Raw genomic sequence first — 16,645 nt, 5'->3', positions numbered from 1 at the left:
CACCAATGCAAAGCAATTGGGATTTTAACCACTGCTTTCATGCACGTTATATATATGTCTAACACTGCCATGCAAGCTAAACTGATGTTCAGGGAAGAGAAACAATGACATATAGGGGTGCAGAGCTAATTTGTCTACGTATGGAGCTATGTAAGTGACAACAAACATGCTAATAAAGCATTGCAGCCAACCTGGTTCTCTATTTTTCTCATGTAGGAAACAAAGTTCAAGAGAGAAAACCTTGGAATGCTCTTAAGGGAGACTTTAAATATGTTATTGGAATTTTTTTGTTTCATTTCCTTCCTTTCATACTGAAATGACAATTTATTTGTGCAGAAACAGAGCAGGAATTCAGCTCTACAATAATACTGAAAAACAGTACAGAAAAAAACGTGGCAAATGGATGCCATCAAGTTTCCAACTCCTGCCAGCCAATCTGATCTAAAGGTACATTACTGCACACATCAGGACCCAAAATGTTGTCAGAAAACATTTCTCCAAAGCATTTAAAGGACACTGAATTATATAACTCTACAAGATAAGTAATTACCTTTTTTTTTTCTTTTCAGGAAAACCCATCCAGCAACACAAGCACACACAAATGACACCCACAACCAAAAAGAAGAGTTTGGGCTGTGGGACTCATCCCACAGCTGCTACTCCAGGACTTACTCAGGCTGCTTAACAGGTACCTCCACACCACACATTAGCCCAAGCCAAGGCCTTCTGACTGCAGAAGCTCAGGCTGAAAGGATTCCTCCCATCCTAAAAGACCTCTATGCTTCATAGAGGGTCAGATTAAACCTATCATCCCCCCAAAACCCAAGAACCACCTGGAGAGCTAATCAAAAGGTCAATTAATAAATGGGCATCTCCCTGCTCTGGGAAGAATAGAGCAGGTATTCTGAAAGGAAGCTGGTACCCTAAAATGCTTCTGCATTTCATTTTTCAAGATACTTTCCACATCGTTAATTATTTTTTTTTTAATTATTTTTTTAAGAGGTCTGAAAGAGATTCAAAATGGTTCCAAAAATCTCAAAGAAACCTTTCTCTAGGTGTGCTGAGCTAAGAACTGACATCTCTGGGTACACAACAGCCCAAGCCAGCTTTTCAGTAATCAGAAGCAGAATTTAGAGTGCTACAGAACATTTGGAGTTCTGGATGAGCTGTTTTACAACAGAAAATATGTTGTATCAGAAAGTTTCTGACCAGCTGTAGCTCATCTCTGGGCTTTTGGTTCAGTCTCATTAGGCAAGTGAAACCTATTTCAATTCCTACACAATTAGCACATTCAGATTCCCTGCATTTTTCTTCTCTCATTCAGTTCACACTTGCCCCTGCAGAGGAACCTGTGTTAGATTTAGATTTAGATTAAACCTGCAGAAAAGTGGCTCTGAAGAAAGCAGCAAAGACTAAGGAAGCTTTTTCTTTCCTCAGATATTTTGCTATTGATCTCTTTTCTGAAATTTCCAGCCTTGTGCTTTTATAATGTCCTAGTACATGAAAGAGTTTGTAACATATAATGTTCCACTTGATGAAGCGTGATGTGATATTGAAGCCAAATGGCCAGATGCTCTTTTCTGAGCTATTTCCAATGCTCCCATTTTAGAGAGTGTTTTTTAACAGTATTCACAAGCTCCAGTCCTGTAGTTTGCTGGCAATTTCATGCTAGAGCACCATTGCACTATGTCCTGATGAAAACATTGTTTTCCATTCAAGGTTACAGTTATTGTCAATTTAATGAAGAAAAAAAAAAAAAGAAAGAAAAACCCCCATACTGTGGTCCTAAGAAACTGCAGACAGTTGGATTCTCTCTCCAGAAACAAGCTCATGCATCCCATTTTAGAGTACAATTTAGATTTTATAAATGATGTGGTAGGAGAAAAACCCAAGTACTCTTGCTCAGAACAGGCCAAGGGCCATCTTTTAGTTTTGCTTTATAACTGTTTCCACATTCATCCTGGAGTGGAAAGACCTTTTATATGAAAAATCCTCTGGTTTGAAGCATTGATGTCAGACATTTGAAACCTGGCACCGGGCTCTTGGTCGTCCCACTGGAATTCAACCTGTCTCCTTCATCTGTTTTTCCAGGGTTTTCTTGTTTGCTGACAGCTCTGCATCTCTTTGCTTCACTGCATGGAGCCCCCAGCACCAGCTACTGGGAGGACACAACCCCAGGATGAGAGGAGCCAGGGCTGCTGACTGCTTCCTGCCAGCTCCTGATGCAATGATGGCCCCAGAGAGCCCCTGGGCTGCAACCTTTGGTGTTTGGTTATTCCTGGTGACTTCAGGCATTCCAGGGTTCAGCAGGGTGGGGTTTAATGCCTGCATGAATGTCTCCATTACAACCAAGTCTGTCCCTTTTCCCCAGCCAGCACGTGGTACTGCTTTATCCAAATGTCAAGCCTAATCTCAGCCTGTTGGAATCAATGGAACACTGCTGGAATTAAGAGGTGCTGAACAGTTAGACAGGCAGAGGACCTGGCTCATTATCCATGCCCATCACCACAGAATAGACTGATCCAGTCCCTATTTTGATGAGGGAGAGGAGTTGATAATTAATGCAATCCAAGCACTATGAATTCAATCTTTTTGTGATTTCTTAATGCTTGACTTTCCAGACTCAATGGCCTCTTACCTTAAAAAATGCCTATGAAAATGTTATATTTAATTGGAGATGGAGAAAAAGATACCTTTTCTTACATGGCTTATCTGGAGGGTGAGACCTAGGAAGTGTATCAGAGAGATCTTTGCAATTTATGCAACAATAGCTCCCAATACCAGCAGATTACATCACTTATCAGGATTTTGCTTAGGCAGTGCAGAGTTCAGTGTAGAACTGGTCAGAAACATTTCAGTAGCATTTAACTTCATGCTGAAAATGCTGATTTATTGCATTCCAGTGTGAATAGGCATATCTAAGGGCAGAGTGCATCACATTTTCAGATGCCAGCAATTGAGAATTTTTCTTAGCATCCTTTAAGTGTGAAATGTCTTTGAACTGAAGGGCTTCTGTTAAAAAACATTTCATTTTAAACTGAATTAACTTATACTAAAAATTACAGCTTGGGAAAGGTCAAAATAAAAATGAAGTATTTGGATTTACTGAAATAAGACTTTTTGATTAACCTGCACTTCTCTACAACTTTCACTCATTTTCTCACAATATGTGAGAAAAAAACTGACATTTTGAGAAACTCTGCAGAACAGGGTTCCTACTTATCTCTTCGACTAGGGGCCTGGCCTCATGAATCACACAGGGTAAAAAGCATTGTCCAAAACTCAGAATTAAAGTTTGCCTTACATAAATCTTGTGGCATTTTATAATACAACAAACCAGCCTAGAATCTGCATTTAAAATCCTGACTAATCAAAGGAATTCCTTAGCTGAAGTTAATAAAATCAGGTCAAGAACTGACTGTTCACAATAACTACCATTACTTTTCTCTTCAGAGAAAATGTACTTTATCTGTTTTTAAAGCAAGTAAAACCAGGCCACAGAGCAGAAGTTTGGAAAGTATAATGATTTGCTTGTGTAAGAAAGACTTTTAGAGGTGGGACTGCACTTTTATAACTCATGCTTGATTTCAGCTGGGCAGCTTGGCCACCAGTAGCAATCACAGCAATCACAGAGAGAGCAAATGATCTTTTATGTTGTTTTCAGGCATCCCAGGGCTGTGCCATTGCCAAAAACTGGCCAGGTACCTGTGACACATCTGCATGAGCAAAGGTCACAATGAAGCTTAAACATCCAGCTAAGCTCTGCTGGAGAGCTAAGCCATCATTTGACTCCACCAGGGAGTTAGTTTGTCACACTTATACCCAGGGACATCTCTAATTGATTTCCCTGGCCAGGACATCCTAAACAGAATGTTTCCTTAAGGTATTTCAGATTGAGTAAATCATTAGTTTGGGGGCAGTGGTGTTTGGTTTTTTTATTCAAAAAACCCTTAGCAGCTCCAAGAATTCACCAGCTGATGGAGATTCCTTCCTTCAAGCTATATCATAGTGCTATTGAGAATAAAATAGTTTGGCCAGGTGCTGCTGGACATATAAGAGAAAAAGTTTTGATTTCAGTTGTCAATGTGGCAATGTATTTTTATTTAATATGTTTGGTTTCTTAATGGTGGAAGCAGGATTTAATTTGTACTAGAGCATCCTTTAAAATAAATAAATGCTTGATCTCTTCCCACTCTCCATTACTGTTGATGGGTACAAAATAAAATGAACAGCAATTCATTCACCTTATCACTGGAGCACCAGAGGAAGAAAGAGATCCTTAGTGCAATGATTAATGACTCACTATAAAAAGATGCATCATAAACTGCTTCTACTAGGTCAAATCATAAACTAGGCTCTTAAAGTTTATATGATTCCTTTCTAAATAATTGTGTGTCTGTAGCTCCCACTAGGAAGGGAACTTCCATGATGCTTGCAAACCATACAGCTTCTCACAGGGTCATAATTTGAGACTCTCACTTAAAGGGAACCCTGTCATCCTCAACATACAAATGTTGCTTGAATTTCTCTTATTATTGAGACAAATCTCTGTTCTACAGTTCAGAGAGACCATTTGATGTCAAGGAGCAGCAAAGATGAACATGATCTTTCCTGAATTTAGGCACAGACACATCCACACCTTTGCTGCAGGAGAAGGTACCATTATTTTCCTTCATCTCTGCCTCCAGGTTGGGAAAAGGAGAGCTGGACCACAGTTCCAGGAGGGATAGGTACTGCTCACTGAATCCAAGGTTGCTGAGCAGTGGTGTGGATGCAGCCAACAAGCCAAGTTCTGGGTGCTTGTGAAGGGCACCTCATCCACACAGGAGTCAGACACAATTTAACTTTGTAAATTCCTGGCCAAAATCAGCTTTTAGGTTCTCCCAGACAGTTCCTATCAGATTCAGTAGCTGGTTGGTGAATACTAAGAAAATAGTACCACTTGTCTCCAACAGAACTCAGTGCTCTATTTATCCTTCTTGTGGCAAAACTGTCATCTTTGAAAAATATAGTACAAGATGACATTATTTAAGTGTCCATCCATTTCCTTCCTATCACAGGCCTGCAATCATGTCCAGCTCCCTTTTATTTCCCAGAACAGCTGTTGCATCTTCTCAGAATCTTGCCAGACAGACACTGGCTTCATTGCAAAGTTACCCTGTTAGGAGAATATCACAGCTCTAACCAATATGAAGTTTACATAAAAAATAATGAGTTTTAAAAAAAAAACCTGGAGAGCCCTTCAATAGACATGGTAGTGCCGGTCAGTTTATGTACTGCTTAGTCAATACTAAAAAAAAATGTATCTCTGAGGTCAGTTATTTAAATATTTCCATCTATGGAGCTTAAAAAAGGGAAAAGCCAAAAAGTGGAACAACCAAGATGATGATTTTTTTAATAAGCAATAGATTTAAAGGGGATTAGCAAGGTTATCAAACAGTATCCTCTCAAATCAACTCATTAGTTTTACTGGCTTTCCCTATTTCACTTTATTAAATCAATTTAAATAAGGGTTCATTAGATGCAATGTAATCTAATTCAAACACTCTAAACCTAATCCCTTTTCTTTTAGCAGCAACATGATGGTAATTTGTAAAAAAGTTTAAAGGATTATTGTTGCAGGTATTTTAAAAAGGGACTGTTTTCAGCCAAATGTGTGCTACAATTTTAGTATTTATTTTTATGTAATTTCTTGCTCTTTACTCATTAATTATTTTTTTTCCTTCCATTTTCTGTCTCTCATTGCTCCATACAAGCAGGGTCACACATGGGCAAAAGCATCCCTTTGCACAGGTGTAGGGGATGTTGCCAAAGAGCCCTCCAGGGGTCTGTGCTCCAGGCCTTGGGAAAGGAATGATCGCTTACAATTTACTTGGAGATTCTGGATTTTAAAAAATAAATAAAAAACCAAACCAAAACAAACAAACAAACAAAAAAAATCCAACTTTGAAAATTCGTAGTGATTTTATAGATATCCTAAAGGAAAGGGAGAAGGATCCTGTGCATTTTCATGCTGTTAGTTTCTGACAGCTCTGAAAGACACCCAGTAGGGAATCATGCTTAGGACTTGCAAATGAGGAGGCAGAAACTGTGTATTATTTAATCATCCTTGATCCTTACTTCCCATCCTAGATCCAGGTGAAAACATGGAGTAACAGATCCATGCTATGGACATCCAGTTTTCATTTATTTCAGAATGAACTCATACATCTGTACTTTTATAAAACCTTTTCCAAGCAGTAGGGTTAATTATTTATAGGGCAAAAAGTCCTCAAATAAACAAACAAAAAACAACTTACAAACCAACACCAAACAAACAATCAAAAAAACCCCAACAAAACCCCACAAAGAATGAGAGCTGCTTTCTAGGTCCTAGGTTTTTGCAGACTTTAACAGGTTCCCTACCCCTGAAAATCTGTCCTCACTCACTTCAAATCCTTGTCTCTTCAAGCAAGTGCCATTTCCTAATCCTATTAAAACCTTTTTCCTGTGTTTACCAGGAGCCCTAATCGTGCTCAGCAAATTCTTCTCCTCTAAGGAAGAGCAACAGCTTTCAGATTTCTTTGGAGGATTATTCATCAGCTACACCAGAGTTTTGCCAGGGCGTTCAATCAATTCTGGGAGCAGTCATGTGGAAAAAGTTTCAAACAGGTCAAAGCCTTGCACAATGATAAAGGAAAGCTCACCCAATCCTGGTAATAGTCTGACCCTCTTAAGGAAAATTGGATGATTTGTGGTAGCAGTTTTTCTGTTCCCTGGGTGAATTCTGAACCTTCAAGTATAAGCAGTGTATTAAGAGAGTCCCATTACAAACCCTGTCCCTCTCACAATGCTGGAATAATAAATACACACCCAGATGGGAAAATCAACTTGCTGCAATGACCTTCTTTCTCAGCCCACTGGTGTGAAGGAGTTTGTAGCCATTTTAGAACAAAGGAGTCATATAAAGAATGGACTAATTTGATGTTTAGAGTTTCACCATGAGCAGAATATATGCTTTAATGAGCACATTACATGCACCAGGGACGTGTTACCGTGAAGCAGGAAATACAGAGTAAGGGGAAAATAATTAAACAGACAGCCTTATAATGAGGAAACTGTGTTCATGCAACATTAAGTGGCCTCATTTTCAAGTGCTGAGCAAAGACATGTTCTTTGGACCTCAGAAGGACTTTTTGGCTAGCACCGCCTTGAAAAGAAGGGCAAAGGACCACAAGTACCTCAAACTTCCTACAGGTCCAGGAGCATAGTGTGGGCTGATGCTGTACCAAAGTCATCTGCCCACACTTTTCACTGACCTGTCAAACAGCACTGGATACCTGTACCCTGTAGGTCTTACTCTTAAAAGTTTTAAAATACCAGAGCCTTGGTTTTCTGTTGGTACTGCATCTGCCAGGCCACAAGCACACATCATCTGGGTGCAATGAACACAGGAAGACTCAGTGTAGCTGTTTGCACAAGCAGAGCCTGTGGGAAAGGGGAAAAGTTGTCTCATCGGGCTTAGACACTGACAGAATCAACCAATAAACCATATTTCTGACTCCTACCAGTTTTCTCTAGGCCTGTAAGGCCAGAAACATTCATTTGCTGGTTCTGTCAGCTCTAGGCAGTGTTGAAATATCAGTTACTTCTGTGTCATAACCCATCAGTCAGACAGCAATCCTGTTGGGCCACAGCCTCCCTGACTTTTTTTGCAAATAGACATGGGACGAATTCTCTCCTTTGTTACTCACCCTCATGCCTAATTCAATGTTTTCTCCTCCATAGACCTCCATACCAGGGTCAAGCAAGCCAATCTCACCAAAATACTCCCGGTCCACTACGAACGAGCATCCAATCATAGCTGGTGTTCTGCACATAGAGATGAAAGCAAAAAAATAAGTCATTTATTAGCTACAACAGAACCCACCTCATAACTAATTTACACAGATGAAACAAATACCAAATACCCAGCACACTGCCAGCCACACCTGGACCAGCTCTCTGTGACACTTGAGATGTGAAGTACCCCGTGCATGGAAGTGAAGCATCAGGTGGGTTTTCCTTTGCTTTACAGACACCAGGTCTGTGCTGAAGCTTAAGTTCCACATCACACAGAGTAGCACAAGAACTAGACAACACTTTATTGGAAGACTAATGCCTAAACCAAAACCTCACAAGCTTTGGCAGAAATGAGAAATGCCCTTATTGGAAGTAAGAGCATGTCAAGAGTCATGGATCAACCATGATGTGAAGTTTGGCAAGGGACTTCTGGAATCAGCTCTAGCAGATAAATTTCAGCCTTGGTGAAGCTGTTCCATGATTAACATTTCTATGTTTGCTGAGGTGAGTCTTTAGAAAAGGAAATATTTTCAAATTAAAATACTCTGCCCTCAGATCTGCCACTGTCCAGCTGGGTGATTTCAGATAAAACACTTCACTCAGAGCATCAGTGTCTGTACAACTAGAATTGGTTCTACTCTTCTTTACAAAACCTGTCACTGAACAGCACTACATGACAACAGAATTTGAGATCATTTATCAAATGAACACAAGCATTAATTCAGTGCAATACAAGCTGGTGACATTTCCATTTGTCAGCACTTTCTCTACATCTCTGCACTGGTCACAACAGCTGCTGCTTTAAAATCCAGGCTAGGAGCTGGGTTTGGCTACTGCAACCAAACCAAACCAACCTGTTTAAAAATTAAAACTTGACTAACTTAAAGTTGGAAAACCAAGAGCCTGCAGCTCCATGTTTCAGTTGCAGATTGTAAAGTTCCTGCTTTGATCATGAGTAGTCATCTAGAGATGTGCCCTGGCCCTGAAGGCAGATGTGTGTCCCCACCTCATTTAATTGGATCCTGACAGACCAGACTGCTGAGTCAGGGAAACTGTAAAATTGTTGGAGAAACCAAACACTTTTGGAGCTGACCTAGAAGAATGAACCATGTTTCCTGTTCCATTGAAAAGGAAGCAATTTTGAACCATCTGACAGATATAACATCATTCCTGACAGTGCTATTGTGAAAAAGACATCAGGAAAACTCAAGTTTATTGCAATTTTCTATTTTTTAATAGAGAACGCTCTATTTATGGACAAGCTTATGTATGTACACCATGAAAATGTTCTATGGAAACAAAGATAACTAAAAAGGTCTAAAAACAATTTTAAGAAGTGTCTTTTGTAATGGACTAATATTATACTGTCACTATAAAGTCTGTTTTGTCCCAGATACCTGCATGTTGCTTCAATGTCTACAGAAAGCTATTCACAAGGTATTTGGTCGTGACACTTGAGAAACATATTAATGAGGCACTTTCATACAGATGTGAAAAATTGGCCTGGCTGGGAAAATGAATATTTTTTTTTTCACCTATGTATTGATGGATCCCCCCAGTAGAAGCAGGTGGCTGCTGGAATGGTGTTTTCACATGAGGTCCTTTTTCTCATCAGCAGTTCACTATTTCTGCAGCAGGAGGTTAAAAAGGCTTCAAACAAATGGCCAAGATATAGTGAGATAAAACAATTCTTTGCTCCTGGGCCTAATGCATATCCCAGCATTGCAGAACACAGCCCAGCCTATGGCAGGAGCTATTTGGTACCCTTGAAAAGGTTCATTTGCTGATATGTTGCTATTATTTACCCTTAATGGGCTCTGCTGTAGCACTCACATTACTGGTACCACTTCAGCACCTCTCCGTTGCACTTTTTCTCAGTTTGAAAGCCATTGCAACCTCTCAGATCATTACAAGCCCAGGCTGCAGTGCACACTATCCCTGTCATGTTTTCTCTGCATATTTACAAAAGGCAGCCGTTAACAGGAACACATTTGAGCAGTGCTGACAAAGAAGTTGAAGCTTAACTCTTGTGTTCCACTCTTAAAGAGAGAGATGCATCCCCTGGACCATGAGCTGTGGGGACAAGATTCAGTGGTGTTTACAAAGGCAAACATTCAGCTTCCACAGACACCTTTGGACTGAAGGGGGGCTCTAAGCCAGATCCCTGCACCCATTCAGTCAAAAAGACTGAAGGAAACTGAGGCCAGATGTCACAAACCTGTGAAGAATCTGCAGCAGGGTCATCAACAACACCTCAGTGCTCAGACCTCTCCCACACCTCCCAGTTCTCCTTTTGTGTGTGGAAAATACTTCAGGACTTCTCTGTTTGGTGCTGTTATTGTGAGAACTTTCTGTTGGATCAGTCCCTTGTCAGAAGCAGTCTCAGGGCCTGCATGCATGGGCCTGGGTACTCCTGTCTGGGCACATCCATCTTCTGTTTACACACATATCTAACCATCAGGACCTTTGTAAGGTGGATGTCATTTATAAATTCAAGTTATTTGGTAAAATGCATCTTCCTGTTCATAGTTCCTGGAGCCATGCCTGAAGACAGACTTGCCTAAGAAGGCTGAGAGCTACTTAAACAGGACCAGACATATCCTGTATACATCCCATGCTGCTGAAAACCATATTTTTAGACCAAGGAATAAAGTAGAAAGTGAAATAAAGGAAGGACATGACCAAGGGAAGGGAATTCAGTAGCTCTGAAATGAAATAAGCCTTTGAGGGAAAGTTTATGTATTTAAATGTTAACTGTGATAAAAAGGGGGAGGAGGTAGAGGGAAGAAATGCAAGCTGCTTCCTTAATTTTTGTTTTTATGTATTTAAAGCTAAACAACACAGGCTTCACTGCATGAAGCCTAGACCATCACTGCTTTGCAAAACTGAGCTGCTGCTTTTAGGCTCATTCTCTTTCCAGTCCCATCAAAAAATCCTCTGGAGGCAGCTCTTTACAGTGGTAGGGTGCTCCCACGAGGACATTTCTCCTTCCTAATGAGAAATGGAACCTCCAGGCTTTGCAGAATGCTCTCAGGTGCTGAAATCTCTCTCTCTCTCAGGGATGGATTTTTGCAGTTGTCAGTTCTGTCCATTAAAGGACTGACTTGTTAATTGAATGGGGGTGGGAAAACATTTTAGATGCAACTATATAATCATCACTCACAGACTAATGCCACCAAGGACTGCTTTTGCAAATCCTTTCCTCTCTTCTGTTTTGTTTTCTTCTCATTAGGTATATCCAAATACAGACTTCAGGGCTCATTCAGAAAAGAAAAGGTTTTCAGGAATAAACAACAATAGCAGCACAATGGCAGAAGTGACCACACCCAGCTTTTCAGAGAATCCTGTAAAAAATGCCTTTCTCTACCTGAACTGGCTGCCTGCAGCCCCTGCCCTTCTGCACAGCAGCAAAGCTGCAATCCCAGAAACTGAGCTGAAAACCCTGTGGCTCTGCCCTGACACCGTGGCAGAACTTGCCTTCCAAAACAATGTTGAACTGTCAGCAGTTCCATCAGGTTCAACCAGAGTTTTGGGCAGAGTTTTTGTGAAGCACACCCAATAAGAGTGAGCAAAAGTCTGAAACAGACTTTAGCAGCTTGAAGCTGTTTTTTTCCAGTACCTAAACCTCCAGTGTATCAGTCACAGTGCAGCAAAGACTTTCCTTGAAAGTCAGAACTGGATATATGAGCAAAAGCAACTGTGTTAGCACAGCTGAAACACTGCTCACTAGCCAAGGGCCAGCAAGTGAGAAGCTGCCTGCATTTCACAGCTTCAGAATAAAATATATTAACCTAAGCCATACCTGCTATATATAATAGGACCTTTTTCCTTAAGTGATGGACTTTCTAGTAAAACAGTGACATTTTTAGAAGGAAAGTATCACAAAATAGCAATTAGAGGTGCACTATTTTGTACTGACACCTCAAAGGTGTTGGGAAACTTAATTGATCTGTGGAATATTCTTTGACACAACTGAGGATGTTATAAGCTTTAATTATAACCAACAGCAGCACTCATGGGGGATCATGTGGGAAACACAGCAAAATAGCTTTTGCAGCTAAAACCTTCCAATGCAGCACAGAATGGTATTGATTCTGCACTGGAGAAAGATACAGCATAGTCAATTTGTGGAAATTACCTGATGGCATGGCTGTAGCAAGGGAGATATGAGAGAGCCATTACTCTGGGAAATGCTCTGGGGAGTGGGAGGAAGCAGAGAGCAGAATGTTTCTGTGGTTCAGGTTCCTAAGCAGCATCTCACCCCTAGCCTGGCACACAATTCAGGAGACCTGCATGGTACCTGCATAAGCATTTGCTTTGATTTACAACTCATGCCTTCTTTAGCAGGCTGTGAGAACAGACCTCAAGGACAGATTTGCTGCTCAGGAGCTAAAGGAAAAAAAATTACAACCTTAATGATGGGAAGGGTTTGTTAACCCAGTTGGAGATGTGAAAAAAAGCAAGCCAGAGTGCTTACTTCAGAAAGACAGGGCAATAGGGATGTAGAATAACTTTTAGTTCCCCACAGAAGTATATTTTTTGAAAGAAGCAGGATACCCATCAGAACCTGGGCAAATATAAAATAAACTGCTCTGTTACAGGCTCCTGTGAATCAGCAGCTGAGAGATGACCATAATCAATCAATCAAGTCACCACTTTTGGTATTACATGACAGAATGGTTTATCCTGAAAGCCTTTACAGATGAGCCCTAAGCTCAGGTGCACAGACTGATTTCTTCTCAGAGCAGCAAAGACCCCAGGTGTGGCTGCATCAGCATCACCCTGGCAGACCAGGAGGGGCCTGACTGGCACAAGAGAAGCTCCCACACCCACAGCCTGGGGTGGGCAGCAAAAACCACTTCAGCCCCTGATTGTTACAGATGAACAAGACACAGAAGCTTCCCAGAGTGCCTGGTTCAGTGTGTACATCCACATTCCTACAGGTACCAAGCTATGGCACATTAAGGCAGTAAGTGAGAACATATGTGCCAGGGAAATGCACCAGTGCTGCTGGAGGAGGATAAAGTGGAAAGCTGTGCAGTGCTTGGCTGGGTGAGGCTGACTGATGACTCTCATGTTAGTGGCTGCTGCTCAAGAAATCCAGCACAGGGCAAGTCCACCCCAATCACAGCAGACAAGCCAGAGCTCAGGGTACCAGAACCTCCTTGCTGTTCCAAAAAAACCCCCAGCTCGTTTCAATGGACAGGCAAATTCATTAGAAAGCCTCTGAAATAGGATGCTTTGTTACACTGTTTGTTGCCAGATGATAAGGACGTTCTTGGGCTGTGTGTTCTCAGGAGCACAAATGGAAAATAATGTGATGGACACAGCGTGTCAAAATAACAATCCTCATTTAAATTTTCACATTAGAGACATCTTACATCTCAAATGTCAAACATGCAAAATGGATTGCCTGCAGAAGGTGATTTGAGGAACATCAATTGTTCTGAATTTCAGAGTACTAACAAGGAAAAAAAAAAAAAAAAAGGAAAGAGACAACTTTAAACTGTATCAGAAATCTTTAGAAAATCGCTATGTCTTGGCACTTCAAGGACACATCCTCTTTGTCACTTGGACCACAACAGCTGATGTGACATTTTATGGTGTGAATTTGACATGACTGCTTATATGGTGCCCCACTGGCTTGAGGGACAATTCCTGCTCCTTCCCAGCAAGGCTCTGAGTAGGATCCCACCACTGGTGGTGTTGAAGAATGTAGAGGATGAGCCTTTAAATAGGAAAATTCTGAGAAAAAAGTAAGCACATCTGTTGTATAATCCCAGAAGAAAACAGTAACTGGACTCTGCTTTCTAAATGTCTCACCCAGTTTTGCAGATCAATATTTATCCATACAATGCAAACTTCAGAAATGCCAGGGCTCTGATCCTCATTTTTTTAACACCAAAAATCTTTAATCCCTTTGGAGATCTGGGAGGAAGTATTTAGCTACAGCAACCACAGAACCAGACATGGGGTTATTAGTTATTAGCCTTTTCTTTCACAAAACACACAGAGACACAAAACAAACCCAGTATTTGCTGAAAACAGTGTCAAAGGAAGCCTTAAAAGGGATAGTGTCAGCTAGGACTGAGCAAACTTGCAGGTTTGGTGCTGATGAACAGCCCTGCAATCTTATAAATGCACTGAACAGACACAGGGATCCCAACACCACCAACACAAACCAGTCTGCATGCCTTGCAAACTGGAAATAGAAAGTTGCAGTATAGTACATGCTGTGGAAAACTGGTTATAAACCCTAAACCTGTACCAAACCAACAGAGATTTCTGAAAAGGTTTCCTCAGAAGTCTTTTTCCCCCCAACTTTTCAAAATACACCTTACATGTTTTACAGCTAGGAAGTTCCCATTATGGGAGCTTTCAGATCTCAGTTCTAAGTACAGATTTCCTGATCCTCCATCAATAAGAATCCAAGTTCATTATTTCCATTTGCATATCTGCCATATCACTCAAAACCCAAAAAATGACATTGCATTTCTATAGCCAGCCATAACAAAATAGCACAGCCAAATGCTGTAGCAAATTCATCCAGGAGCTGCTGCTTTGGAGGCCCATCAGAAATCAGTGCAGTGTGGCTATAAAGTGTGTGCTCTGCTCTCCCAGATCATTGCCTTCAAACCAGGTGTTCCCAAGGAGTGAGGTAAGGTTAGACATTGAATTCTCTGCATTTTACAGCACATGATTCATGATTTGCAGGGGACATACTTAAGCAATCAGAACACTTTAGTGCTCCTGGTATCTGTCAGTGAGGGTTGGGTGCTCTCCTCCACGTGCTCCCTGTCTCATCTGTCTCCAGGCAGTTTATGCACTGTTGAGCTGGAGGGTCAGAATAAAATCACTGTTCTCAGGAGCCAGCTACTTCTGTGTGTCAGATTTTAACATTACTCAGTGCTTGAGTTTGGACCTTAATCACTTCTGTATCAGTTCAGCTCAGTGCCAGCATAATGCCAGCAACAGCTTGAACATAAACCTGAGAAAAGACCATGACAAATCAAGGTTTAGAAATTCATGGTTCTGAAAAAAAACCCTCTTATCTCAGCATTGCAAGGATAAGATTCCTTATTCTCTGTTAAAAAGTTCTGTAGTTGCATTTCCAGGAGTATTTGCAGATTCAGCTTTACAGCCCACATGAGCTACCACCTCTGTGAATCACTTCTTAGGAACTTGCTGAGGTTTAACCTCTTACTTCAGTCTTGTCTGGTAAGTGATCATTGTCTCCAGAACAGAAGATACTCAAATATTAGAACGACCATGTGAAAATTAATGCAGTGATTTCACATATAAGCTGGAAGTAATGAAGCGTGCAAAAGCTTTCAGGAATAAAAGACTGAAACTCTGATTTCAGGAATGAAAGCATTCTCTGGTTAATTTTTGCTCCATCAATAAACTGTTTCTCAGGGTTGAGTGAAACAGACATAACACACCTGCACTTCTAAAAAATGTGAGAAGATCGGGGCATGTTATTCAGGAAAACTAATTTCCCAAGTAATTACTTCCCTGCTTATTGAGGTTTCAAGCTGAGCAAAGGGTCCTTGGTGAAGGACTGTGCTGTCCTGTGGCAAATGAGGTTAATGGTGATGTGTAACTCTGTTTTGCCATCATAGGGCATGAGAATGAACTTAAGTGCAACTTGCAACACTTGTTCATGTGTGAAGTTTTACTCTCTGTATAAGGGATGGATCCTGTGAAATGGTCCCATCCAACTGATCACTCAGAACTGCAAACAGCTTGTTTGTCTGAAGTGCTTGGGAAGACTTCTCAGGAGTTTATAACTCAAGCTCTTTGCTGGAAGGGAAGTGCATCAGCTTCTCTGCCAGAGCTTACACTGGAACCATGCAATAGAATTTTAGCTTTAGGATGAAGCTCAGATACAACAAAACGAAGATGACTCTAAGGCAGTGATGTCTGTCCTTCCTAAGAAATGTCAAAAATGGAGGAGAGCAACCTAAAGCACACATCTGAACTCATATTTTATATCTATTTTTTTCTCTAGTTGGCAGCAATAGTACCCTTTGCTCAGCACAGCTGTTGGCCAAGATTCTGCACTGAAGAAACTCTTCTACTAGGAGTAAAGGAATTTTAAAATGAAAAGGATAGAAAGCTTATTTCTTATCAGCTCCTCTCTTCCCACTGTAACAATTCTCAAAAACACTATCACAGTTACTGGAACAGTACTTGCTTTGAAAATTCCATTTCTGTAAGGTAATATGTTCCCTTATAGAGAAAAAGAAAATGGCAGTCTGACCTCATGGTCTGTTTTCATTTTTAAATTAATCCAATGGTAAAACTCAGAACATATGGAAAGTTCTGAAAAAAGAAAACAAACAAACAAAAAAAACCCAAACCTCTCCGACAAGGCAAGGCAAACACACCTCCAGCTAGTTCTGAGTGCTGCTCGGAAGGTTTGGGCTGATGGCCAAGAGTGCTGCATACAGACCAAAAGTGAAGCCACTTTTTTATATAAAATAGCTTCACTTCTCATACCAACAATGTTTCACTGGCTTATTGTTCATCCCAGAGTCCACTGGAAAATAGAAGCACAGATGAAAAAGATCCTGCTACCCTACTAAGGGCCACAATGTGAACTAGAATCTTACATTCACAATCAGAGCACCTGCACTCCTATGTACACTGTGGGGCAGCTCTGACAGTCACCACACACACACCTCCAGCTTTGTAGAGCCATCTGCTTTTTTCAGGTTCATTTTCCTGTCCCTGTACCAAAGCCCAGAGCTTTGCTTCCCTTCAACTCCCCCTCGGCAGACGGCTGAGACGGAAAGATCCCAAGTACCGAAATGACAGCAGG

At 41.0% G+C, this 16,645-nt stretch overlaps 1 protein-coding gene across 1 annotated transcript in view; it reads right to left on the bottom strand.

Moving 5' to 3' along the window:
• Nucleotides 1-16,645, bottom strand: part of GALNT9 (polypeptide N-acetylgalactosaminyltransferase 9) — a 129,013-nt gene that overhangs the window by 59,870 nt on the left and 52,498 nt on the right. The window contains exon 6 of the mRNA XM_071762991.1: nucleotides 7,734-7,851. Coding sequence (XP_071619092.1) covers nucleotides 7,734-7,851 — 118 coding nt within the window. The remainder of the gene's footprint in view (nucleotides 1-7,733; nucleotides 7,852-16,645) is intronic.

Source organism: Heliangelus exortis, chromosome 19 (genome assembly GCF_036169615.1).
Source record: "Heliangelus exortis chromosome 19, bHelExo1.hap1, whole genome shotgun sequence".
NCBI lineage: Eukaryota > Metazoa > Chordata > Aves > Apodiformes > Trochilidae > Heliangelus > Heliangelus exortis.
Note: the sequence above shows the minus strand (reverse complement) of the source record. Positions and strands in the feature narration are given on the sequence as shown.